This window comes from Dipodomys spectabilis, unplaced genomic scaffold (genome assembly GCF_019054845.1).
Source record: "Dipodomys spectabilis isolate Male_0828 unplaced genomic scaffold, ASM1905484v1 ptg000163l, whole genome shotgun sequence".
NCBI classification, from domain to species: Eukaryota; Metazoa; Chordata; class Mammalia; order Rodentia; family Heteromyidae; genus Dipodomys; species Dipodomys spectabilis.
The window spans coordinates 1027857-1054091 of record NW_024870840.1 but is presented as its reverse complement, the minus strand read 5'-3'; the positions used below and the strand labels follow the sequence as shown (position 1 = coordinate 1054091).

Genomic DNA, 26235 nt, shown 5'->3' with positions numbered 1-26235 from the left:
GTTAACTAAGTCATTGAGGTCCATCTTTGCTTTTTCATTAAAACACAGCATTTATTAAAACTGTCCTCATGACTACATTTTCAACCACACCGGAATATTTCAGTTATCGCCTTCAGCCACATGGTTTCAGGAAACTGTGCCTAGATATTTCATGAAATGCTGCTGGTCATTTCAGAAAAGATCTTCTTTCACTGAGTAGAAATTCACTAAAACATCTAAAAGTTTAAAAAAAAAAAACATTGTTTTGAGGCTTGAAGATAAATTCTCAGCAACAGGGAATATGATCATTGCTTCTGGGAGCCAAAAGGAGAAATGGCAGTTAACTCCACAAAACACTCTAGCTCAATATTTACCTGACAGCTTTGGTATCTTGACATTTTCCCCAGTGTATTTCCTCCTTTATCAGGTATCATTTTACAAGGGATTTCTTGTTATACAGAACTAACATAAATCAATCTAGAACAGAGGAATTTGTTTAATACATTTATTCTTTTAAGAAGTTGCAAGACCATATTTCATTTGACTTGTACAATAGGGGAGGAAAAAGTCATACTACTAAAACAGAGTTTCTGGAACCCGGTGCATGGTAAACCTATTTAGTCTCTTTAGAGGTTCACTCTTAGATTTTAACGTTAAATAATAACAACTATTCATATAAGCGGGTCTCACTGTATATCCTGACCTTTAGCAAATCCACACACAGCAGCTTATTGTGGTATCCTTTAAATATGAGAAATAAGAACGATTTACTTTGCTATGGAAAAAAATAAAATAAAAGAGTACTGTATGTTACATGGCCCATGAAATATTGGCAGTATGCTCTTTGGCTTTCATTCGAAGAACTGCGATACTAGAAGACCTCCTTTCAAACTCTGGCTTTGTTTCAAACGCATGTCCATTGGTAGCCCCAGTAAGAAGAGAGTCAGTGAAGAAATTGTTGAGGGGCATGTGGCTGAACTGATTCTGGTGGTTTGAAAACCCTGTGTAACTGGAATCTGTCCGAGGAGAGTGAGAGTAAGGCGTCATGCAGGAGGAAGTGTCACGTGGTAACATACATGACGTAACCACAGAACCACCACTTGCATTTCCTGCCCACAAGTTGTTCTGAATCTGGAATAGATAAAAACAACAAAATATTACATTCGCACTTTCTCAAAGGCTATTTACTAAAGTCGGGTAAGCTACTCATTATTCGTCTGCATCCAGTAGGCTGTAATTACACTCTGGATACATAAAACTGTGACTGAAAAATAATTATTCAAGAGTTTGTGCTAGCTTATGTACTGGAATAGATCATCAAAGACCATATACAGAACCAAATAAAACACTGAAAACACATCCATCTCTTCCATATTCTCTTTATAGTCATGATTTTTAAATGCATCTGGAAGATTTAGTCAATTCAAGAATTAGGTTCTTGTGCTCAGGAAAGAGGGTCTAAAATATGGTTTTAAGTTGAAAGCTCATTTCCATTTTTTTCTGAAAAAAACATGAAACACCCTCATCTTATGCAGGTTCTGAAATTAGACTCTTGGTGCAGTGGTTTTATTGGAAGTCACTGCCAACATTAGGCTACTTGGTCTGTAAAAATATTTGTGATCAAATTTGTTTTGGAAAAAGGTTGCTTTCTGATTTTAAAAAATTCCCATGGTCTTAAATTGTTCTGCAACTCTGAAAAAAACTATAAGTTTTAAGTATTTATTTTATTATTCATATATGACACAGTGAATTTGAAACAGACGTGTGACATGTAAAACAAACTTAAGAATTCTAAAACATGGACTATTAGCAAATGTTGAAAGTGTAGCTGAAAAAAATTAGCAAAAATATCAGATGACAATAATGTAAAAACATTCTATAAAACATATATGTGATGTGAAACTTTAAAAAGTTATGCCCGAAAATTGTCAGCTCATACTATTAAGTCTTTACAGAAAACAATTTCATATAGTATTATTAACAAATGCAATTTTCTCTAAAGCCACTAGCCCATAAAAGCAAAATTCAGTAGAACTTAGAAAATATGAGCTTTATATAGAAACCATCCCAATCTCAATAAACAACAACTCTGACCACATGCATTACTAAGAAGTACAGAGAAAATCATGACAATTGGCAGGAGCTATGGAAGTGGAAAAGGGAGGAAATGTAGCATGGAATAGCAAATCAGAAAGATGAAGCTTTAGACAATGAAATAAAATTATATACTTTTAAACTTTGGTTTTATGTTTACTTTTGGTTGTGGAAATGAAATCTTATTAAGTACCCCGGCTGATCTTGAACTGGCAATGCTTCTGCTCATCTTCCTTAAAGCTGGGATTAGAGGCATATGCTACCATACTAGATGACATGATTTCTACATCCCGATTATAATACATTTTAATTAGAATATGATAGTAGTATATATGATTCAAGGTCATAAAAATAAAACGGGATTGAGGATTTTGACCAATAGACATGCTTTCTTATAATGGTTTTAACTTAAAGATTCAAGGCTAGTAAATGGAATCTCTGATGCAGTTATAAAAAACTCAAATTTAAACTGTACTGGTGATAATATCTTATCTTTGATCAGTAGTGCAAAATATGTTTGTAAATCTAACACTGATAGAGGTCATGCTGTCATTCATAAATGATGGTTTCACCAGTTTCAAAGCACAACAGAAAACACACGAACTAATTTCCACCTAAAAAAAATGTTTGAATTAGAGATTTAAAAATTTAAATGAGAAGATAGTAATAGCATACATTTATTTTTTGCTAAAGAAATTCTTGATTCACAAATGATATTAAAATCTATTAAAAATAACCCACTATTGAAGTTAGCCAGGCCCAAAGAAACATAGGTTCTATGGTTTCACTTATTTGCAATAACTAATATATGTCTGGGACAAGCTATGTACATATGACCAGATAAGATGGTGTTAAGTGAAATGAACCCCAAGATATTGACACAAGTGGTTTTTTCTTGCTTGTTATTGTTTCTAGTGTATTTGTAATGTACCATGTGATGTTTTTTGTTTCTTTGTATGCTCCTCCCCCATGGTATAACCCCTGTTTTCACTGTATTTGATGTTGGTGCCCTGTATCTTGCATATAAACTTCTCTAAGTTGGGGAGGGGAAGGGAAAAAAAAACAAAGTGCTTAAATAGAGATACAGTTTGACCCATTGTAACAATGAGATGTACAAAACACTATGTTGAAAAATGAACTTTACAATTTAGGCAGGGAGGAGGGATGGGAGAGAGGGGAGTGTAGTTTCTGAGATGGGAGGGAAGGGATGGTAGGAGAAAAACAAAGGAGGTAACAATGCTTGATAGGAAATGTATTCATTACCTTGCTCATGTAACTTAACCCCTCTGTATGGTACTTTTACAATAAAAAAGTATTAAAAGTACCCCACTATATGTCATATACATGCAAGATATATGTGTCTATGCTTATATATATGAATATATATATATATATATATGTTTACCAACTAGGAAAAAAACAGGAAAATAGTTGGAGAAAACAACCATTAATATACATAAACCAAATTAATATACATAAACAAAAAGGAATTAACATTACTCCATAAGTAAATTTTTAAAAAATCTAGAGTCTATTGTACTGAAACAATTAAAGGACAAATGATTTTATTTTAATCTAAACTTCTTAATTGGATCTGATCAATCTTTGATGAAATAATTTCTAAGACATGAACATGTTTCCTATGCTATCAGATTGATAATGAAATCTTCTAGAGCAGTGCTTCAGTTGCATTAAAAGATATCCAGATATTCTGAAGAACTTTTATTTAATCTCATAGAGAATCTGGTGCATATTTAGTAATTTGTTATGTTTCTGTAATGTCTCTTACTTTGTCCTTATTCCCCCATCCCTCCCTTTCTCCCTTCCTCCCCCTCCCTCTTTTCTGACTCTTCAGTATCCCTCTCAGCATCTTTCATTTTAAAATGCTCAACTTGCTTTCAATGGACTTAAATGATCTAGTAAATGTCCATCCAAATGTTTAGATGCTAATCTAAACTAAGAGAGTATCACCAGTGAACTGTGATTTTACCTCCTTTCAAACAATTCTTCTGGATATTGAAACATTTGATGAAGATGATTATTATTACACATATGATATCTGACATTAACACTACAGGTCAAACCTGGAAATATCAAGAAATTCTATAATAACATGCATAGTTCTATGAGCTACAGTTGCTTACTTATCTAATTATAAATGGTGGCAGGGTCTACTGTGAAAACAGAACTCATGATTAGTAATCACAACTCTTCCCTCTACTGGAAACCTAAGAGAACACAGGGGTACTTAATGACATTAACGGAATAAACTGAAAAATCCATGAAAATATAAAATTTGGGCAGATCTATTTTAGAACAATAGTCAAACTTGTATGGACAACCTATGCTAATGTACCCATAGTTCGTTTCATAATTTCAACTCTAGAATTGCCATACTTACAGAAATCACATTTGCGCTCCTAGACCTTGCTGTGTCTATTTATCTGAATAGCTTTTGCTTTCTCTGTCAAAACTCATTCCCTATCACAGATGAATTTTCTTGAGCTTTATGATTTACTATACCACCGTGAGGACTCTATATAAAAATGGTGATGGTGATGGTGGTGGTAATCATAATAATAATACAGACAATCATGAAATCTACTGTAATGAGGAAACATTTTCTGTGGTCTTTCTTCCACATGTAAAAATCCTCTACTACATCTTTAATTTTATTCACTTCCCATGATAAGAAGCTATATATTTTAAAAAGAAAGAAACAAAAAAGCAACAGTCCATTCTTCTGGAGAGCTCTAGAAAGGTGAGCTATATTCCTCTGTGACTTTATTTTCCTTAAAATAATCTGTTCCAAGCATGTGACCATACAGAAATCTTTTCAGGCAACTATGGCACAATCCTCATGTCTCATGACTCCAGGTATACTGCTTTAGTCTTTTAAACTATATGATGTAACTTCTGAGCTCCATCATGTATGCATGTCCCTCTGGATATACTTGTGTTCTCAACCTTCACCCTTGTCAGTACATGGTATTTATAATAAATCCTCACTGTAGGAAAAAAAATACTTGCTGTAGATCACCTGCCTCTATTAACATTTGAAGGCAACATTGGGTTCAAAAACAAAGTTGTTTTCTTTAAGCTTATAGTTGATGAAATCTACTACTGCCAAGGCAAGTGCTCGCCTGCTAAATTTTACTCTAGGTGTGTGCATGAAAGAGCAGTGGAGAACAAGTTTTTAGTTAACTTGCATGCAGGCATTAACAAACTGCATTAAGTAAAACTATACATTACTTCTCAAAAGGCAAGCCCATGAAAATCTCATACTCTGGATTCATTAAAATAAATGCTCCTGTTTTGCAGTATTTTATAGATACTATAAGGTCAGTCAGTACAAAGCAACAAAAGAGTTTTGTTTTTTTTTTTTTTACTCCAAATCTATACAATATTCAAGTTCTGTACAACAGCATCTTTCCTTGGTCTGTTTTTAAAAAGAGAAAGTAGGGGAAATAGCTTTCACATTTTTTCTTTTGTTATGTTTAAAAGAAGTGAAGAACTTAAAAAAACATTCCATATTTTAATGTGCTTCCCAACATTTTTTTTTAGTTGTAGGGGAATGTTCAAAGCACTGTCCAGGAAACTTGGCCAAATACCTCCCATTAGCATGAATGGAAGTTCAGCTGTCTTACTCCCGTCCACTTGAACATGTGCCCCTTAGTGTTTTCCTAAGCAAATAAAAAAACTGAACCCATAATTATTTTATAATTCTGGGATTATGGGGCGGGATGTTTTCTGATTCATTCTTTTCAAACTGAAACAATTCATTGGCTTTACAGAGACTGAAAGCAAGAGGAAAAAAAAGGAGGGAGAAAAATAATATTGATTGAGTTCTTCGTGTTAGATATGTATTTGTAATGAAATAGTATGATAAATCATGGCTATGAAATTATATAATTCATTTATCTTAGAAAATTGATATCCATACATTCTTTGTGACCAAACTGCAAAGCAGATTTTATTATCCTGAACTTGGTGTACATTTATAATCTATCTGCTTACTTTAAGTGTAGTGGCTTTTAATACTTTTTAGAAGAAATATGAGTCTTTTTTCTTAGTCATAATGTAGTATGGTATAAACTGAAAATCAAATAGTTTTATGACAGCATTTTATATTTTATAACCGAATGTTAGTACTATTTAGAAGATACTAAACTTTTGTATGTAGTTCAAATAATGAATGCCATGAAACTGCGAGTAACATACTTCTCATTAATTTTAAAGGATCTACAGAAATTATTTTTGACTAAAATTAATTTATTTAACATGACTGCTCCTCTACTAGAACTGCTTCTTCTGCTACCAAACATTTGTAATATCTATACACACACAATACATTAATGGCACATGTTCACACCTTGTCTTATGAAAGTTTAGCTAAAAAGACAAAGCTTAGGGACTTATAAAGAGGTACTTTTGATAACCTTATAACAATATCTTATTTACACAAAAACTTGAAAATTGGCTTGTTTTTCTTCCTTGACAGAATGTTTATTTACTGACGACTCTGTGTATCATTCAAGATTTACCATATAAGTTTATTAGTACATTATCATTACGTAATTTATGTAGCAGATAAAATACAACCTCTTAAAAATTCAAAGCATTAATTCTTACAATAGCAGAATAATTTTTTAAAGAAAGTATTATATACTTTATTATCGAATCCCTTAGAAGTTTTAGGGTGAAAAAACGCTAATAAGAATCAGATACTTAGTAAGTAGCAGATATATTTACTCAATGACTGACTAGAGTCTCACTGACTTTTCTAGTTAGTACATTCATGAGTTGTTGGCAAGAAGAAAAAGTCGATTTCTATGTGAATTTGCTACCAGTGACTGACTAAATTCACTGACTAGTGAATTTGCTACCAGTGACTACACTGGACTTGTTTACCTGACCAATTTCACTGTGTGTTAGATATTGCTTCTCATAAAAACTAGGTCAACTCAGTATCTTTACATATTAGGTCTTTTGTTGTCAAAAATACATAAAATGATATATGAAATATTAGGATTTTAAAGTCAATTTGCACTTCAAAAATTACTGAAATAATTTTTAGTAAAAATTATAAAACTGAAATGATTACAAAGCTTTGGCAGAAATGATCTTATAATAAACACAAATTGTCACTTTAAATTTTTTGATTTTAGAAATAGATTGAGAAATTAAAAACAAGGAAGAATGCCTTTTTGTTTAATTTAAAATATCACTATTAGATGTAAGCATCATAGGAGACTGATAAGAATAAAACGGCTTATGAAAAAAGAATAATTTCTTCTGTTAAAGAAAAACTAAAATCTATTTCATGAGAAATGTAAATACCTGGAAATTTTCAAAATCACATCATATAAACTTGTATAAATGTTTACTATTCAAATAGTTCATGAAAGAACTCGCAATCAAAGCTATAAGATCATTACATACTTTTTTCTTTTCCTTTACTGTTGAATGTATTGTTTTACTTTTATAGTAATTTAAACATTAAAGTGATTATTTTATAGGAAATCTCACCAGATAGATTTTTAAAGAACTCTTCCCAAGGGAACTTATTTCAGAGAGGAATAAAACAACTACACCCAGTCTTTGCTATTTTATTACTATGAAGCAACAATGTCATGTGAAATGTTTTCCAGACATTAGTTAAATTGTTTTGTAAGTATTGTAATATAAGTGTGATAACTACTGCTGACTCATCAGTGTTGGATTCATTATTAATGTCAACTTCCCAGTTACAAAAAAATCCAAGATTATAATAAAAATATTTAAAACATAGTTTTGCTGTACCTTCAAAACTGACAGTGCCTAACCAATGTGAAAATACTTTAATTTGCAGGAAATATTTGTAATCTCAGAGACTCTTATTTGGAGTGACACATTAGCTTTGAATTTTTCAGTCACAATATTATCTATAAAGCTATTAACTTTATTCATCTTCAAATTGTATTAGTTGCAACGTTGGAATTTTGCTTTTCTTATTTTTTACAAAGCAATTTCTTTTTTATAAAATGTTGTCTATTTAATATCCATTATTTATCATGTAAATCTATCAAAGACAGGCTCATATGTTCCCAACTGAGCAGTATATCAAAGGTCCGAGGCTTATGTATCTTGGACTGAGAAACAGTGAGACCTCATCTCAAAAGTAAACAACTAAATAAAAATTCCAAAGAAATGTGAGATATGTAAAATTCTGGGTCAAAGGATAACTTAAGGTCACACTAACAGCAAGCATGGGAACTGCAGATTTTAACCTATATATATGTGTTCGTTGACTTGTCTGGCGTTAAAGTCTTTATCTTCTACCTAACTCTTCTCAGTTCCTTCATGCGTGTTAACCTTGGCATTGTGTAATAACGTATTTTTATATTTTCCTTAGTTTTGCCTATCAGTTCCAGTTATTGATTTACTTTCCTCTTAAAATATAAGATGTTTTTTAAATGAATTTTTAAAAGCCAAAATGTTTATAATAAATTCAGGACTTTAACAGGAATTACTTATTATAAGCAAAAATAAAACAAAATAAAAGCTGTTACTTCCAGGTGTTGGTGGCTCACGCCTGTAATCCTAGCTACTTAAGAGGCTGAGAACTGAAGATCGCAGTTCAAAGCCAGCCCAGGCAAGTAGTCTGTGAGACTCTTTATCTCTAATTACATTAAACACCAGAAAACCAGAAGTGGAGCTGTCTCTCAAAGTAGTAGAGCATTAGCTTTGCACGAAAGGGAAAGGGCTCAAAGACAGTGTCAAGGCCCAGAGTTGAAACCCCAGGGCACCACCCCCCAAAAGCTGCTACTGTGTACATAATCAAATCACATTAAACTAGAATATATGCTTTTCCAAAAAAACTAAGCTTAATTATTTCAAAATCTTCCCTAGAATGTTCCTCACATCTTTATAGTATTAGGGGTAAGGAACAACAATGTTGACAGGGTGACACTGATCAGGATGCCCTGTATTCCTAAACTACTTTGATAAATTGCAACTCTTATGTACAACAAATTAAATATACTATTTTTTTTTAGTTAATGTGTAAAGCTACACAAAAGTTTCATGTAAGATTTGAGAGACTGGTGAAAATTGCCTTTCATTTTAGGGGAAATAAATAATAGAAGAGCAGCATTAGTATGTAAGAATGAAGCTGCATCTGATTCAGAGTGAAGTAAATTATTAAAGTGGAAATCTTAATGATATAATGATATAATTTCATTAATTAAGACATTAAATTTTAATGAAATAAAAAATACTCAATATAGCTAGGAGTGCCTGTCCTCAGTGGGTGCTGACCAAATGCCCCATGATACACATTTCTTACTTTCAACATTTATACACATATATAAGGTATTCTTTGTTTGTTTGCTTTTCAAGATGAGGCTTTGAACATGCTAGGCAAGCATTTTACATCCCCAGCTGAAATATTCTTCCTACATGCTTATATAAAGTATGTGTATTTTATACATTTAATTAGAATGTCTGCGAAGTGCAAAAACTATATTTTATTTGAGGAATGAAAAATTCTTTATATTTTTCTATATTGTATGTATTTTTATTTACAATTAATTATCCACTGTGTGATAGCAATATGATTTGTTGTACCAAATCGTAGTAACATTTTTTGTCCTACCATTCAGCATAAGAGATATATTATGTGACAGATCATAAATCACATTCATTGCTCAGTATACTAATTATTAGTATATTATTGATTATTTAAAAAATCAAACTGTGTTTATTTATTTTAAATAGTTTGGAGAGCTGGGTACCAATGGCTCACACCTGTTATCCTAGATATTCAGGAGACTGAGATATGAGGATCATGGTTTTCTGAAACCAGCCCATGCAGGAAAATCTGAGAGACTCTTATCTATAATTAACCAACAGAAACCAGAAGTGATTCTGTGACTCAAAGTGGTAGAGCACTAGCCTTGAGCAAAAAGTCTCAGGGACAGAGTCAGAGCCCAGACCTTGAGTTTAAGCCCGTGACCAACCAAAAAAATAAAAAATAAAAATAAAACTAGCATATATATATATATATATATATGCACATATATATATATATGAGAAAAAGAATAAAAATATTGGACACAATTTTCTCCAAATAATAAAACTCCTCCAGTCCTCAAACTGCTACAACTTAAGGGTAAAAAGTGATACGTTCTATATTTTTTATTCTTTTATTTGTCATTATGCAAAGGTAACTTTGACGATTAATGCATAAATGATAGAAAGATAGGTGTCTCATATCTTCACAATCACCATCATATGGAAACTAATTTAATTTTTTTAAATTTTATGACTTCAATGTTTGGAAAAAATTTAAACTACTAATGACATAAGCTTTGATTTGTGTTTTAAATTATCCCAGTGACTACAAGTTATACACAACTTGAATCTTCCTCTTGGTACATTCAAGCTCCAAATGGGACATATTTCTATGTATAAAAACATGATTAAAACCACTGGAAACAAGATATTATGTTAGTCCCTTTACACATTTGGTACATGTGGATTTAGTGGTTGTACTGGCTGTATACTGAGTAAAACTTCATTCAAAATTCAAGTGAGAAAAACTTTTAACCTCTTTTCTGAAACTTCTGCAGCAAACATTTTTGTTTAGACAGTATAACTCTGGTGACTTAAACTGTGCCCCAAATACTGACCTTTCCATAGATTTTTTTTTTTCTTTTGGTCATGGGGCTTAAACTCTAGGCTTGTGAACTGTTACTGTGCTCTTCAGCTCAAGGACAGTACTCTACTGCTTGAGCCACAGCTCTACTTACAGTTTTCTGAGTGGTTTATTGGAGATAAGAGTCTCACAGTTTCCTGCCCCGGCTAGCTTTGAACTGTGATCCTCAGATCTCAGCCTCCTGAGTAGCTAGGGTTAAAGGCATAAGCAACTGGAACCTAGCCTTCCATAGATACTTAAATAGTGACTTTATTGAGATGAAATGAGTTTAAGTGCTACAATGTAACAGAATATTTAAACTAAGTATCTACAGAGATGTAGAAGATAATAAAGATGGATAAATGTGACCTAATAATTACAACTATTTATTGAATAGAAGTGTATGTGGTAAAGTCCTTTGAACTTCTCAGAAGCTATTTTGTGCAATAGAAACATCATGTGAATTTTCATCCTCACAATTTCATTCTCACATTTTCATAAATGAGAAGTGTTATCCCAAGAAATTAATTCATTTGCCAAAAATATGAAAGCTATTAAGTGGCAGTCAGTGTTTACACCACCACAATATGATTCCTTGACCTGGAAGTTCCTGGTCCTTATGTTAATGCCAGACATTACTCAAATCCCATGATTCATCTACACAGACTTTAAACAAAGACTTCTCCATGCAGAAGTATTTCTAATCCTCACGAACAACAACAACAACAAAGAAACATTACCATCTCCATTACCAATATTCAATTTCCATTTTAAGAATAAAGAATCTGAAGAACCATGAAGCCAAAGGACTTACCTAAAGTCACTTAACTAGTACATAATAAAATTAATGCTCCTTAATCCAAACTGAGCCTACCAGCATGGAAGTAGCAATCCTTATCAGAATGGCAGCTGTCTACAGTCCTCCAAAGAGGAGGACTAAAATAAATAAATAAATAAGATTTGATTTGATTTCATTATCTTGTAAATGGGTGTCAAGTGAAACATCCTTGCTTGTTCTCTTTTTTCTTTTTTAATTCAAAGCTAAAATCATTTCTGTCTTTCAGTAAGATGAGTCTAGTCTGAACCAAGAAGTGGGCATAGAATGGAGTATAAATATGATTTTTAAAAATTACCTAGTTTATAATGTATCTACAAAACAGGAGATTTTCTTTAGATTTATATCCTCTGTGCCAAAATCAGAGACTAGCATATATTTGTTGATAAAATGCAAGCAATACTTAAAGAAAATAAAGTTAAGCTGAAAAGAATCTAAAATCTATCAGAGAAGGAAAACTTAATTGCTTCAGCCCACAAGGCTAGTTATAAGAGCAACTCTGCTGTTTATTACAAATTGATTATTCTTGTTGTATAACATACAAGTGAAGAAGCATCTGAAGGAAATGTGTGTTTTTGTTTTCATTTATTCAATAGTTACGGAAGTCACTTAATACTTCAATGATACGGGGAGGGGCTAAGAACACTGCACATTGTAAACAGAAGGAAGATAATGGTATAAAACCTAACGCAAAGCCATTGAGAAAATGATGGGCTGAGGAAGGAACAAGAAGCTCTAAAGAGAAAATATGGGTTGGGCATGGATAGTTTTAGCACAAGCAATTAAAGTGTTGTTAAAATGCCATGTTAAAAATGTATTACTTAGGTGCTAGGAATTTATACCATGGCCTCATACATGCAAAGCACGTATCAATAGACTATACCTCCAGCCCTAGGTTAATTTTTATTTTTTTCCACAGTATTGGAGACTGAACTCAGGATCTTGCACTTGGTAGGCAAGTGTTATATATCCCAGTGTATATACCCCGGTTATATACCCAGTATATACCCCAGTTATATACTCCATGACTGCAAATAATTAAGTAAAGAAGCAAAAATCCCATATCTTGAGCAATAGTGAATACTCTGATTTAGCTGAATCATATTGCCAAAAATGGCAACTGATAGTGTGGGCCAATAAAAGACTAATTTTTAAAGTAGCATTTTCAGTGCATCAAGAATTGCTACCTTCAAGTATTTTGCTGTAAATATTACACATTCCATTTTCTTATCTATTTGCTATCCAATAAGAGCAAACTTAAGTATCTTCAAACAGTCTAAGAAGCGCCAATATTTAAAATGCTTTTATACATTTTAAAAATGGAAGCAGTTTTTTTTCCAAAATGAATGCACTGTTTCAGGGTCAAAATTAAATCATTTCATTAAGTGCTGAAATAAGAGACAAAGGTGCATGAAGACCTGTTGACTACTGGACTTAGAAAACCTGAGCCTCAGTAAACATATAGAACCAACCCAGATGCCCCTCAGTAGATGAATGGATCAAGAAAATGTGGAATATATACACAATGGAATTCTATGCCTCCATCAGAAAGAATGACATTGCCCCATTTGTTAGGAAATGGAAAGACTTGGAAAAAATTATATTAAGTGAAGTAAGCCAGGCCCAAAGAAGCATAGGTGCCATGGTTTCCCTTATTTGCAATAACTAGTATATGTCTGAGACAAGCAGAAATGGTCAGATAAGTTGATGTTAGATGAAATAAACACCAAGATAAGGACTCAAATGTTTTTTTTCTTTTTTGCTATTGTGTCTAACATATTAATAAGATGATTTCTTTGTTGCTTTGTATGTCCCTCCCCCATGGTATTACCCCTGTTTTCACTGTATTTGATATTGGTATACTTTGTGGAGGGGAAGGGAAAAAACAAATTGTTTAAATACGGATACAGATGGACCCATTGAGACAATGAGATGTGCAAGACGTTATGTCGAAAAATGAACTTTACAACTCTGGCAAGGGCCGGTGGGAGGCGGGCTCTGGGGGGGTGAGGGTGGATGGGAAGGGATGGGAAGAGGAAACAAAGGAGGCAACAATGCTTGATAAAAAAAATGTACTCATTACCTTGCTCATGTAATTGTAACCCCTCTGTATGGTATTTTCACAATTAAAAAAAATGAAAAAAAAGAAAAAGAAAAAAAGAAAAGAAAACCTAGCCTCAGGAGAAGTAGAGCAATTGCTTGCCTTGAAATAAACACCTGATTGCTAGCTGTTATTTTACTGTTATTATTCCAGTGTTATTGTCACTATATAGTATAATGAAAACCAGTTGAAACAAAATATTTAAAACATGTTATGAGTATTAATCAATGTTCCTAAACAAACATATGTTATATACACACACCTTTATGCAAGGTACCATGGTTGCTTATAGCAATTGGGATTGAAGAGGACATATTCTAAACCATCTCTGTTTTTCATGAAGTTCTGTGTATGTTTTTGTTTTACTGCCAAATTGTTCATTCTTTATTTCTGTCCTCCTCCAACATTTTCTAGTTTCCAAATATCTGTAGTTAATAATTTTCTTCTGTAATTAGTAACAGTAACCAAATTCAATGTCTTACTGCTTTGAGTTGTTGGATTCTATTTCAGTTCCTAATTCTCCCATTATATTTTTCTATTTTCAATGCACATGACACAAAATAAAAAAGAATCAATTCCTCTAGGCTGAAGCCTAGGAGACATAATCTTGACATAATTACATATTTCAAACAATCTAAAAATGTCTGACACATATTTTTTAGCTAAAAGGGGATTTTCTCCTGGGTTTATCCAGTATCAACAGTGAGAAGTTGTACACAGTCAAGTTCTAAATTTTTGGCAAGCAAACATAAAATTATTTACCAATATAGGAGAGTATTATCATTTTTTTTAGTGTTGGTTTTGTGACCATTTATGAATTTCACTGTCAAAAATAAATTCCACATAATTTCTCTCTATTTCCATGCTTTGGTATAGAATTGATGTTCACAAATTATAGGGATGACAAGGAAATTTGATTCAAAATTCCTATGGTTTATGGAAGGAAATGTTTCATTCTTTGTTAGAGTGAAGAGACGACCAATGTATATTTTAATATACCATTTCTTTCCTGTTTAGAGACCAGGCTGCTTCCTTTTGTCAATTAATTTCTAAGATTGTGAGGCAAAGTAACCGAATGACAAAATAATCCTAGGTAAAAGGGATTGCTACTCAGGTTCATGGGGCTCTTATATAGATATTAATTAGTGCCAGACCCTACTCTAAATGTTATATTAAACCTTAAAGAAAGAAAAGACAAAGATAAAACAATATAGAGCTCAGAACACAGAAGTAGAAACCAAACACATAATTTAAAATGAAAGGAATAAAGACTGAAATAAAATGTAAAAAAATAAAGACATATCATAGCCAAATGTTATTCAATAAACTCACTATTTGAACTGTTGAAAATTCATTTTGAAAGCATTCATACTTCGTTGTTATTCCTAAAATGACCACAATCAGTAGTTCAAAATGATCACATGTATATGCCTACTGTTTCAGTCATCTCATTCATTATTTCATTGGCTTGTGGATACATTGCCTGCCCCTCTGAACTCAACTGTAGACTCAAGTATGCCATGAAAATAATACAATTCAATTCAATCCTTAAGCCTTTTTTTCTTTTTCTTTTTCTTTTTCTTTCTGGTCAGTAGTGGGGCTTGAACTCTGGGCCTGGGTGCTATCCCTGAGCTCTTCAGCTCAAGGAGAGTATTCTATCACTTGAGCCACAGCGCCACTTCTGGTTTTCTGGTGGTTACTGGAGATAAGTCTCAGGGACTTTCCTGCTGGGGCTGGCCTTAAACCATGATCCTCAGATCTCAGCCTCCTGAGTAGCTAGGATTCTTAAGCTTTTTAAAAAATTTATTTATTAATAATTCAAATGTTTAGATATACTCTCTGTGAAAAAAAGGGAATCAAATTTGACTGTGCCTTAATTTCCTTACCTGAGAAATGAAGCTAATCATTACGTATCACATAAGGTTGTATTTCTTATGGAAGTTTACTAAATTCTATTTGTAACCTGAACATGGATGGGTGGTGACAGCAGTGTCCACAGCTTTAAGGCACTGAAGTTCTTGTCCTCCGTGAGGACATAGGACAACATCCTTATAGCAATTTATTGAGAATTCAACTAAGTCATTCAAAAGTAGGGGATTAACAAATTTTCACTAGCCCTAGAATAGATAAGCAGAAGCATACTTGTACTTTTACATAGGAGAAAATAAAGTGATTGCTTCACGGTAAGTTTCGAAAGAAACAACCAGCACTATGCACTTATTCAAATAGTTGGCTGACTGTTGGTGTTTTGGCAAACTCCTTGGGAAAGGCTTAGTGGCCAATGGTTTTTATACACTTCCATGTCAAGAACCACTGGTGTGATCGTGGAACCAACTCCTAAACTCAACTGAGCCTTCTTTTCCTAACTTTTAAAAAGAAGGACTTCAACAAGGTGGCCTCTAAATCCTCTTTTTTATATGTGGTATGGTATCAAGAAATTTGGTGGATTTATCTGGAGGAGTGAAAATACCAAAATAATATTTTATGGAACACTAGAGACATAAAAACACAAGAAATTAAAACATTAAAGAACTAAATTCATACCCACGGTTGTATAATTTACATTTGAAAAAAAGTGACATAGTTATAGAATTATCAACATATGTTGGCTGGCAAATATACTTCTTTTATGTTTTTAGAGCAGTATCTTCAACTGCATAAATATTAAGCAATAGGAGAGGAATAATAAATTATATATATATATATATATATTTCTATCCATGTAACAACTACACAGGTTGCATATTATTATTAGGTATCAGGAAAAGGAAATATGAAATACATCAGAAAAGCAAAATATATACACATAAGATATGAAAAAGGAAATATAGATATTTTCATAATTAAAATGAAAAATTAGGCAAAAAGAATCATTAACTCTTTGAAAAGAGGTAAGAGAGTATTCATTATGAAGAAAAACCTTTTTCATCCATAATTAATTTTTAAACTGTCTGCACATCATAAAAGACTATATCCCCAAGCCAACAAGCAATATCAGACCTAAAAAAAAACATGGAAAAAAGGTATTTTTAAATATAATTGATCACATTTAACAATGTTTTAGCAAAATCCATAAAATGGCAGCCACAAAGTCCATATGACAGGAAACATTGTATTTATTTCTAGAACTGAAGGAAGAGTATAAATAATGTGTACAGCAAAATTAAAAAGATTTTTGTTATTAAATTATGCTATTCACTAGTTGAAATATATTCAGCATCCAAAAGAAAGATACAATAAAATGTTTATATGAATGAGTCTGAAATTAAAAAAAAAAGTATGACAAAAAAACAAAACTGGACAAAATGGTATGAAGGTGAAGCTGTTATTCTATTATACTATTAAATTATTCTGTTATACTATTATAAAAGGTATTAGGTATCCTGGGCCTGTGCGCACCCTCTAAGCTTATGCAAAACACACCTACTTTTCTGTAGCAGCACTTTGTCATTTTCCATACCTGTGGGTAGCTGTCAGTTCTTGGTAAAACTGAGATATCATAGGTGGCAGCAAAGTGGCTTTTAGCTTGCTGTATTTGACCGTAACGTTCCCTTTTCCTCCACTTGGCCCTTCGATTTTGAAACCAAACCTATTTTTTTTTAAAAAAAGAGAATTTTAGCTGAGAAATATTTTAGGAAAGCAAGTATGACAGTAAAGATTTCAAACCGGATAGGAAATTGTTAAGTTAACAAAATAACTTAACAAAGTTTATGTCAGAAAACAATACTGAAACGTTATTCTCTTATATGTGATGTGTCTATGAGGGAATATCATTCACAAATAGGAGACTTTCAGCAAATTTGTTCGATACATCATGTTTCTGTTTAATCATTTATGGATAATAAAATGAATTACACTGTATCATCTCTCTTACATTACCACATGATCAGGGTAATCCCCTTCTAATCTAAAGCCATATTATTATTTGAGTCTCTTAAGATTTATTTTTTTTAAAAACATGTCTCAAAATGACTTTTCTGGATAATGTCTATATTTAAATATATTAAAATATAAAATATTAATCATAAAACCAAAATATTAAGATTCAATATAAAACATATAGCAGTAGATACCTCCATTTAGACATAGGAAAAAAATAAGATTCCATACTGTACTGAGCCTCGTGAGGATTACAGGTAAAGTGACGTCAGTATGAAACTTACCTCTGTTTTTTAAAATACATACATGTAATGATCACATGAACTATATCAGATATGGAAAATGCTCAGATGCTTTCACAAACATCCTTCCATAAGTGATAAAATACATTAAGACTAGCAATAAAGCTAATATTTTAGACAGACAATTACCCAGAATTCCTGGGGGTGACGGGTTCTATCAGGCCACTAAACTGTTTTATACAATTTCTGTAATTAATCTATTTGAAATATTGATCCTAAGAAATTTCTCAGAAGGTTCATTAATTCATACTTCTATTTCTCAAGAATGTCCACTGTAATATTGCAGCCTATTAAAACACACATACCTAGAACTATGTTCAATATGAAAAACTTTGATTTGTTTTCCATGAACATGATCCAAGCGGCTTTCAGAAATCATACTATTATTATTTATACAAGTATGTACCAACATAAAATGATTAGGGAAGAAGCAGGCAATCAAGTATGAAAATGAACTCAAGTATATATAAGTGAAAAATGAAAGGGCCTTTCATTCACATTTAATCAAAACTCCCATACATTGTTCCTCATTTTTAACTCTAACTTTATATATCTTCACAACTTTGGTTACATTATTCCTATTCAGTATAACGTCATATTGCAAATTGAGATGGAAACTTCGAAGAGCTTTCAAGCAAAACACAAGAGCTACCTGTTTAGAACATGTTCCTACTACACTGCTGGCAATAAAGATTATCCGTTCTACCCAGGACTTTAGATGGCAAGCAAAGTAAAGAAAAGAAAACATATGTTGCTGCTGTTTCCAGAGACAGGCACCAAGAGCACACTAAGAGAATTTATTAAGAATAGATTTTACCCTGTAAGTTTTGATTTGTTTTTCACATTGACAAAAAAGACTAAGATTCTCCTTAAAATGAATGACTACATCCAGTCTCATGTGAAAAGCAGGATGGAGAACAAGCTGAGAAAATAGGATTCGAGTTGGATCTCTAGGTATGTTCTAAGATAAAAATTAATCAGGACTTGAGGGGGAACGTGGGTAGTGCATAGCTGATCACTCTATATGTAAACACATTTTTCTATGGTTACAAGTATAACTAATTCAAATACATATGCACAAGACAAAAAAAAACACATGCAGGACTGATGTTAATATTTGACCATTCTAAAATTCTTCATTAGCACACACTATCTATATATTTACTTCCTGAGCTAAGATAAAATAACCATTTGCTTCCACAACTCAAGCAAAAATCTGCTGCTTGTTAACCCTGAACCACCAGATGTTGTTTTTAATGACACATGGGCCTTATGATGGCTTGATCTTAAGAAGTAATACTTATTGCACTTGGAAAAGCATTATTCACCACTTATTCATTTTTTTCTCTTGGTGTTTTAACATTTTCTAGAATAGTAAAAATAATCCCTAATAAAATGCTTGCTTCTTACTGCTGCATTTGAAACTCTTCTAACTTGTAAGTAATAAAATAAAGGTCAAGAACATCAAACCTAGCTAAAATAAAATATTCTTACAAGTTGGCATTTTATCCAGTATATTTTCTTTTTTTTTTTTTTTTTTTAGTTTTTTAACACTAAGTACACTGAATGATCTTATTTGAAAATTTGAATCGTTTTTTGTAAACATGATTGAATATGCAAAATAATTATTTTGAGAAATATCATCACTTGGAAAAACTTAAAGATTTACCTATAGTTTAGAAGATAAAATATGACAGTCTGTAGTGACAACAGCTGAGAACAGAAAATTACAAATGAACTATTTAGTGTTCACATTTATGAAGGTATCTTGTGATATACAGAATAATCGGAAGTTTGTGTAATGTTTCATTTTCTCTTTTGTTAGCTCCTCAACCTAAATAAAGCTATTTATGCACTACTAGAAAAATAATATCTGGTATGTAACCTAAAAAACCCTCAATAGTTGAAAAAATAAAAAGTTAATATACTGTATTGATTACCTGATAGACAATTATCAATTTGGTCTTGACCTCTTGGCAGTTTCTTTTTGAGACCAGAGCTATGTTATTGTAGTCTGTTTCTTTGTAAATGACTTTTAAGTTTTAAAGTTATATAATGTAACTAGACTTCTTATGTTTTGTGAGAGTTGTTAAAGTTTTGCTAATAACAAAGGGATTCTGATGGCCCTACAAGCATATACATCCCATTGTTCTATGCATTCAGTGGGGAGTCAGTTTCTTCCTTGATGAGCCATTGCAATTCATAATTTACTCTGCCATGCCATTCTTTCCACATTACCCAGCCAGAACTCCATTTGATGCCTACCTGCACCCTGGCCTCAGTGAGTTCCGTGCGCAGTGCCAGTTGTTCCCTGACATACACATCCGGGTAGTGGGTTTTCTGAAAGACCTTCTCCAGCTCTTCCAGCTGCAGGCTGGTGAAGGTTGTTCGGTGTCTTCTCTTCTTACTGCTGGATACATTGCTGTCACATTTATCCCCAAGTTCATCCAGTTCTCCTTTCTCTGGCATCCCTTTCACGGGAGACATCCGGAGACTGTTGCAGTTGTCCATGGCTCTATTCAGTTCCGTGTGAAGAGGCTGTCCCTCTACTTTGGTGATCCCATAGTTCACTGCATCCAGAGGGGAAAACAATGGTGCTCAGAAATGTGAAAGACATTTCCACGAATCCAGTAGAAGCAATTTAGGGCATAAAGAAATAAATGTGCTAAGGATTAACTGTGCCAGTGTGAAAACGGTCATCACACCACACAGAATGTACAATTATTAATTTACTGTGGAACAATCTTAAAATAAGTTTTAAATGTGTACATGCAACTCGTAAGTTGCCAACATCCACAGTACTCATGCAATATATAATCATCTACTCTTAAAAAAGAAACTCAGTGATTATGACATTTGAAAATGAATGAAACATAACTTGTCATGTAAAAGACAAAATTAATCGACTCCTGTGGCTCAAAAAATATTTCAATTGTAAATAGTACCTATACAATAGTATCTAACAGTTAACTCTTCTTCCACTTAAAAGTTCTTAAGTGAACCAATGTGGAACATTATTTCCATTACACTTTTAATATTTTAAGTGAAAACTCACATCGGAATTTAAATTTCTTTCAAAAAGCCATATACTAAATTCAAAATGAGCCTTGTCAATCTCTGGAAGTGGTTTCTCTATAGAAAAGAGTAAGTTTTTCAGCAAACTACTTTTAACTCATCTCACAGCTCTTTAATTATTTCATTTTTGTTTAACTCGGGAAATATATTTTAAAACAGAAGGTTTCATTGTTTTCTCTATGAACGCAGAGAAATTAAAACATCTATTAAAACGTTACAAAGGTTGACATCTGGTGTTGTGTTAAGGGGTGTTTTAATTTCGGTAATTTCCTTCAGATTTGATTGCACGCTTGCAACATGATATAAAACAAAAATGAATCCTATAATGCCACACACGCAAATACCATGGATACACATAATGAACTGGAAGTCATTTTTGCTTTGTAAAAAGTAAAGTCAATCCTGTCAGACCAATACTTTTCGGCAGACATCGTACTTGTACCGTTGTTTTTATTTGTCTCTGTTTTGTAAACCAGTCCCGGGAACATATTTTAAGAGCCAGTTCATTTTGATGGACAAACATGCCTTGAAGCTTTCGTGTAAAGGAAGGTGCTATGTAAATATATATATATATATATATATATATATATATATATATATATATATATATAAAGAAGGAGCAGGACTTATTAACAATACGGGTTTGTCTCTGAGGACCGAGCCAACCCGGGAACTGCGGCAATTAGGAGTGGGGGAGGGGGCGCAGTGGAGACGCTGGGGGCATCTCAGGAGACAGACTAGATCTTTCTACAGGAAATCGGACATTTGTCCTTGGGCATCCTATTCAATCCCTTTCTGTTAAAAAAAAATATCCTAAGCGTGTGATATTTGTTCAGAAGTTGATAGAAGTTAATAACAACCAAAATTACTCATTTCTCTTCTCACTTCGGGTTTCCGACAATTTAAAATATGACTAATGTAGCCGACACAACAGGTCATCAAAAAAAAGAAAGATAGAAAGAAAGGAAGAAAGGAAGAAAGAAAGAAAGAAAGGAAGGAAGGAAGGAAGGAAGAAAGAAAGAAAGAAAGTTCTCTCCGTTCTAATAACTTTCTGCACACACTTGAAAAATCCCAAGGACACAGACACTGTGGTCACCAAGACAGCCAGAAAGTCCGAAATTACGAGCAGTAAAGAATTAGCGATCAATTTTTTTTTCTAAATAAATGATAAAATTACTGCTTGTCGCTGGTCGTTATGCTACTAATGTTTCAAAGGTAACGATGCGACTCGGAATGAAGTCAAATATGAGTTGCATAAGAAGCTTCTGTACGAATTTTTTTTTAGAAAACAAATTCCTTCCCACAAAGCTGGTGTCTGGCGAGATTTTGTGAACTTCCATTAAAATAGGGTGCGGGGGGGGGGGGGACTTGTTGTAAATATTTCACACTTAATTCGTTTGTTATTTTAAAGCAGCCCGCTCCTTACAGCTTAACTGTAGAATATATACAATGATAAGGAAAAGGGACTCTTGAAATTGTAAACGTGCTTTAGCTGTCGAGATCTGAAATAATAGGTTTGTATTGAATTACAAGATAGAAAAGATAGATGGTTTGTTTTGATGACATTTTGACTCTGAGATACTTGGGCATTCAAAGTTGAAGATTTAGCCCAGAATCCTTCTGAAAGGCTTACGAGGTGACTTTTCATGGGAAGTAAGGAATCCTCAAGTGACTGATGATCTCGGGGATTCTTTGCCCCCACACAACTCAAAATAATTGGGTGAGTTTTAAATGAAAAAAAAAAATCAGGTGTTTTGTTGGAGACGCAAAACAATTTTTTTAAAGCGCAGAAATCACAAATTCACACAAGCTCTGTTTCTTCAAACTTTAAAACAGCGTCATTCTTCAGACGATTTTGTTTTTCACCTAAAAAACAACGATTTCTTTCTCTTCCCTCCCTCCAGAGGATCGGGAAGTGCTCCCCCGGGCTGTGAAGGACCTCAGCCCCGGCATCCGGCTCGCGGGCAGCCGGCGCGCTCCACGGCCGACCTCAGCCTCGTTAGCGCTTATCAGTTTGCCCTGGAGGCTTAATTACAGCCTTTCGAACCCTCAGAGGCACCAGCCGACCTCGAAAAGAGAATCGCGCGAAGCCACCGCGTTCAGGATCTTTCCTTGGCACCCGATCCCCAGAAGTCTACTCCAGGACACCGCGCGCTCTAAGGGGCGCACCGCGCCTCGGCCTTTCTCGGCCCAGCTCCAGCCCCTCTGGTGCTCGCTTTTCTCTCCCGCACCCCCGACACCCCTGTACCGCCTAAACGTGCTGACCCAGTGGGAGGTTTTCCCGAGCCGGGGATGGGGGGGGGGGGGGAAGGGGGCTGCGTGGCGGGGCCGCGCCTCTGGGGACTCACCACTGTTGTCCTGACAGGGCGAGGTCCTCTCCAGCCGCACGTGATGCTCCGCTCGCGGCAGGGGCCCGAAGGCCTGCACGCATTTGCCGGCCGACGCTTTGCCGTAAAAGGACTCATTGTCCAGCGTCTCCATAACGTGCTCCAACGCGCCTCCTGCGCCCATGTAAAAGTCACTGGTTTTACTTGGCGGACTCTTAAGAGCAAACTTCTCGCTCAGAAACTCCATAATCCTGGATGGCTCGTCTGGGAGTTGTCCGGGCGAGGAGTGGAGGGTAGCGCTGGAGAAGAGGGGAGGGTGGCGGGGGAGGGGGGGAGGAGGGCGCGAGTGGGCGGGAGGAGGGAGGGCCACGGAGGAGGGAAAGGTGAAGGAGAGCTTGAGGCTGGGCGACGCCGGGAACTGCCGGCTCTGAGCCCTTTAATACGTCCCGGCTGGAAAAAAAGGGGGCACCCGAAGTTGCCTTTATATCTTGAAACTCAGCTGGGCTCCTCGGGCAACCTCCCAGTTCTAATGAATATGAAAATAGGCAGTCGACTAAACTCCACCCCAGGGTTCCCCCCCCCTCCGCCCCCACCCTACCCCACCTCCATCTTCCCCCACTTACCCTGGCGGGGGGTGCGTCCAGGCCTAGGTTGCACGGACAGTTCCAATTCAAGCAAATGCCAGCAGAGACCAGGCCCCTGCCACCCAGAAACATTGTCGCCTCAACCGCGGACTGGCATTTTGGAAGACGTTGGGTGAGATCGCACCGCAGTGAACCCTTCACTCCCCCCCCCCCGGCCCCACGCTGTGCGCCCGCCCGGACCACCCGCCCCACACCCCATGTCCAACCCCCCCCATCCAGCCACCCACCACCAGAAAGATTTACAGAGGTATCTTAAGAACTTGAAAGGAAGTATTGCTGTAAAAGGCTTTTATTTCATCTGTAGATGGTTTACGGGGAAGATCCACATTCATCTCAAGCCCCAAAAGGAGCCCGATCCAAGCATTGTGAAGGAGAATGGCGAGGCTTTATAAAGAGACCGCTCAGGGCTTCTAAGCCGGACGAGCTAGGGCGTCCGCGCCATGTCAGCTTCTAAAGAGGCCCAGGGCCTTTTCCTTTCTCTCGAGAATGCATAGCGATGGATGGATGGGAAAGGGAATAAACAGAACGAGAGCCAAGGGAGCGATTCGATTATTCCACTTACCAGACGATTTCCCCATCGCCTCTCCACCTTTCCCCTTGGGCCCCGATTGTGATCATCAGACCCATATTATTTTTATAAAATAAATCTGTTGAAACAAGTGCCCCCCCCCCCCAAAAAAAAAGACCCAGAGGAACATTCCTTGCACCGGCGGGTTAAGGGAGGAGAGAGGTTGGGCCTTCGGCATGCTTGGTAAAGGGGAAATAGTTGTACTTGGGGAGAGTGGCGATGAAGTGTCGGGGAGCACTGGGCGCGGGGGCCAGGACCTCGCCCGCAGGGGACGGGCAGGCCAGGCAGGGCCGGGCGGGTGGTGCAGGACCTTTGGAATTAGAAGTGTCTCAGGGTTTAGGGTGACCTCCGGCTTCCAAGGAGACGCTGGCTCATAAGCGAAAAGCGTTCATTGCCTTGGGCGCGCAAAATAAATAAAAGAAATACTAATAATAAAAATAGGCAGTCCTTGGCAATGAGCCCCTTAACCGACGGATCTGATGAAAACCCCACAGGTTGTGTGCCCGGGAGGTCTCGGCGTGTGTGTGCTGACAAAGCCAGAAGGGAGAAATCCCTGCGCGGGGGGGCGGGGTGGAAGGGGGCTGCAGCCTCCTGGCAATTACACCGCGATCGCTGACACGCCGGGTACCCCAGATTTGGGAGATGGAAAAGCCAAGCCTAACACAGGCAGGCATCCAACTGGGTTCGGGAATGCGCCTTGCTTTTCGGGATCTTGGGGCTGATCCGCTCCCCACGGAGGGAGGATATTTCTCTTTGAGACCCAACCTGGACGCAGCCTAGGAAGAAAAAAAAAAAAAAAAAAAAAACAATTCCCGAGGCGCTACACACCCCCCAAGAGCCGCAACTTAGCACTGCCCTAAAGGCGGGGCCCGACAGGAAAACGCGTTTCCCACGAGTGGAACCAAGCGGAAGGGCCAGCGCATAACAGCCGGGTTAGCGGTCCCAGAGCCACCCGAGACCGTTCTCCCGAAAAGGGGCGCCAGCTCGCTCCCCGTGGTGGAGTCTTGCTTGGCGTGGCCTTGATTGCGTACTCAAGCCCGGGAGAGATGAAGTTGTTCCTGCCTTTGAATTGGTTGTGCTGTTTTATTGACGGGAGCAGGGCAGTTTACCTCAATAGATAATTGTCACATCTCAAGAGGGCGCAGGGTGGGGGAGGGTGAAGTATTGGGGATGTGCGTGTATGGGGGGGGGGAACTATCCCCCAAGAAAGCCCGGGGGCTCCTTGAAAAAGGAAACAGATAACCTCTGTTCTTCGTGGACAGTCTTCTTCTTCCACCTCGTAAAAGGCCAGGGACACGCGGTCGGTAAAATACTCTCGCTGAGCTGGGATGCTTACACACTTTCCAGCTGACACCTGAGCAAAGCTGTGTGGGTACTTCGGGTGTGGACTTTGACCCTCAATTCGTGAATGGGTTGGTGACTTTCAACATTCTCCCACCATCCTTTGTATCCGTGTTGTTCAGGTATTCTGAAATTCTGACCTTCTCTAATAGACACGGGAAATGGCAAGAGAAATAGTCATTTAATTCTTTTTTCCTAAAAATTCACAGCAGCAAGAATTCCCTTTTGCTGAGTGGAGTCATATAAAGAATTCCTCCTTACAAACTAAGTTATGTCGTAGAGTTCTGTCCGCTTGTTTATAAATACGCGTTTTAAGAGCCGTAAATTCCTTGAAAAACATTCGGTGTCTTTTAAATGAAAGACATATGATGCAAGCTCTAGAGTACTTGTATGCCAATAAAGACACAACTCAG

At 35.8% G+C, this 26235-nt stretch overlaps 1 protein-coding gene across 1 annotated transcript; it reads right to left on the bottom strand.

Moving 5' to 3' along the window:
• On the bottom strand, nucleotides 1–23942 carry Alx1 (ALX homeobox 1). The gene is made up of 5 exons (XM_042693235.1): nucleotides 23893–23942; nucleotides 23291–23568; nucleotides 20133–20437; nucleotides 17147–17275; nucleotides 1–1110 (listed from the first exon to the last, which is right to left on the bottom strand). Exons 2-5 carry the CDS (start codon nucleotides 23514–23516, stop codon nucleotides 790–792), a joined length of 981 nt encoding a protein of 326 aa, XP_042549169.1. The 5' UTR covers nucleotides 23517–23568; nucleotides 23893–23942; the 3' UTR covers nucleotides 1–789.
• Nucleotides 23943–26235: the final 2293 nt, after the last annotated feature.

Coding starts and splice junctions, on each gene's coding strand:
- Alx1 (XM_042693235.1), bottom strand. CDS start 23,516: ATGGAGTTTCTGAGCGAGAAGTTTGCTCTTAAGAGTCCGCCAAGTAAA. Junction 20,438..23,290: donor GCCCTGTCAGGACAACAGTG/GTGAGTCCCCAG, acceptor CTCTGGATGCAG/TGAACTATGGGATCACCAAA. Junction 1,111..17,146: donor GAACTGACAGCTACCCACAG/GTATGGAAAATG, acceptor TATCTATTCCAG/ATTCAGAACAACTTGTGGGC.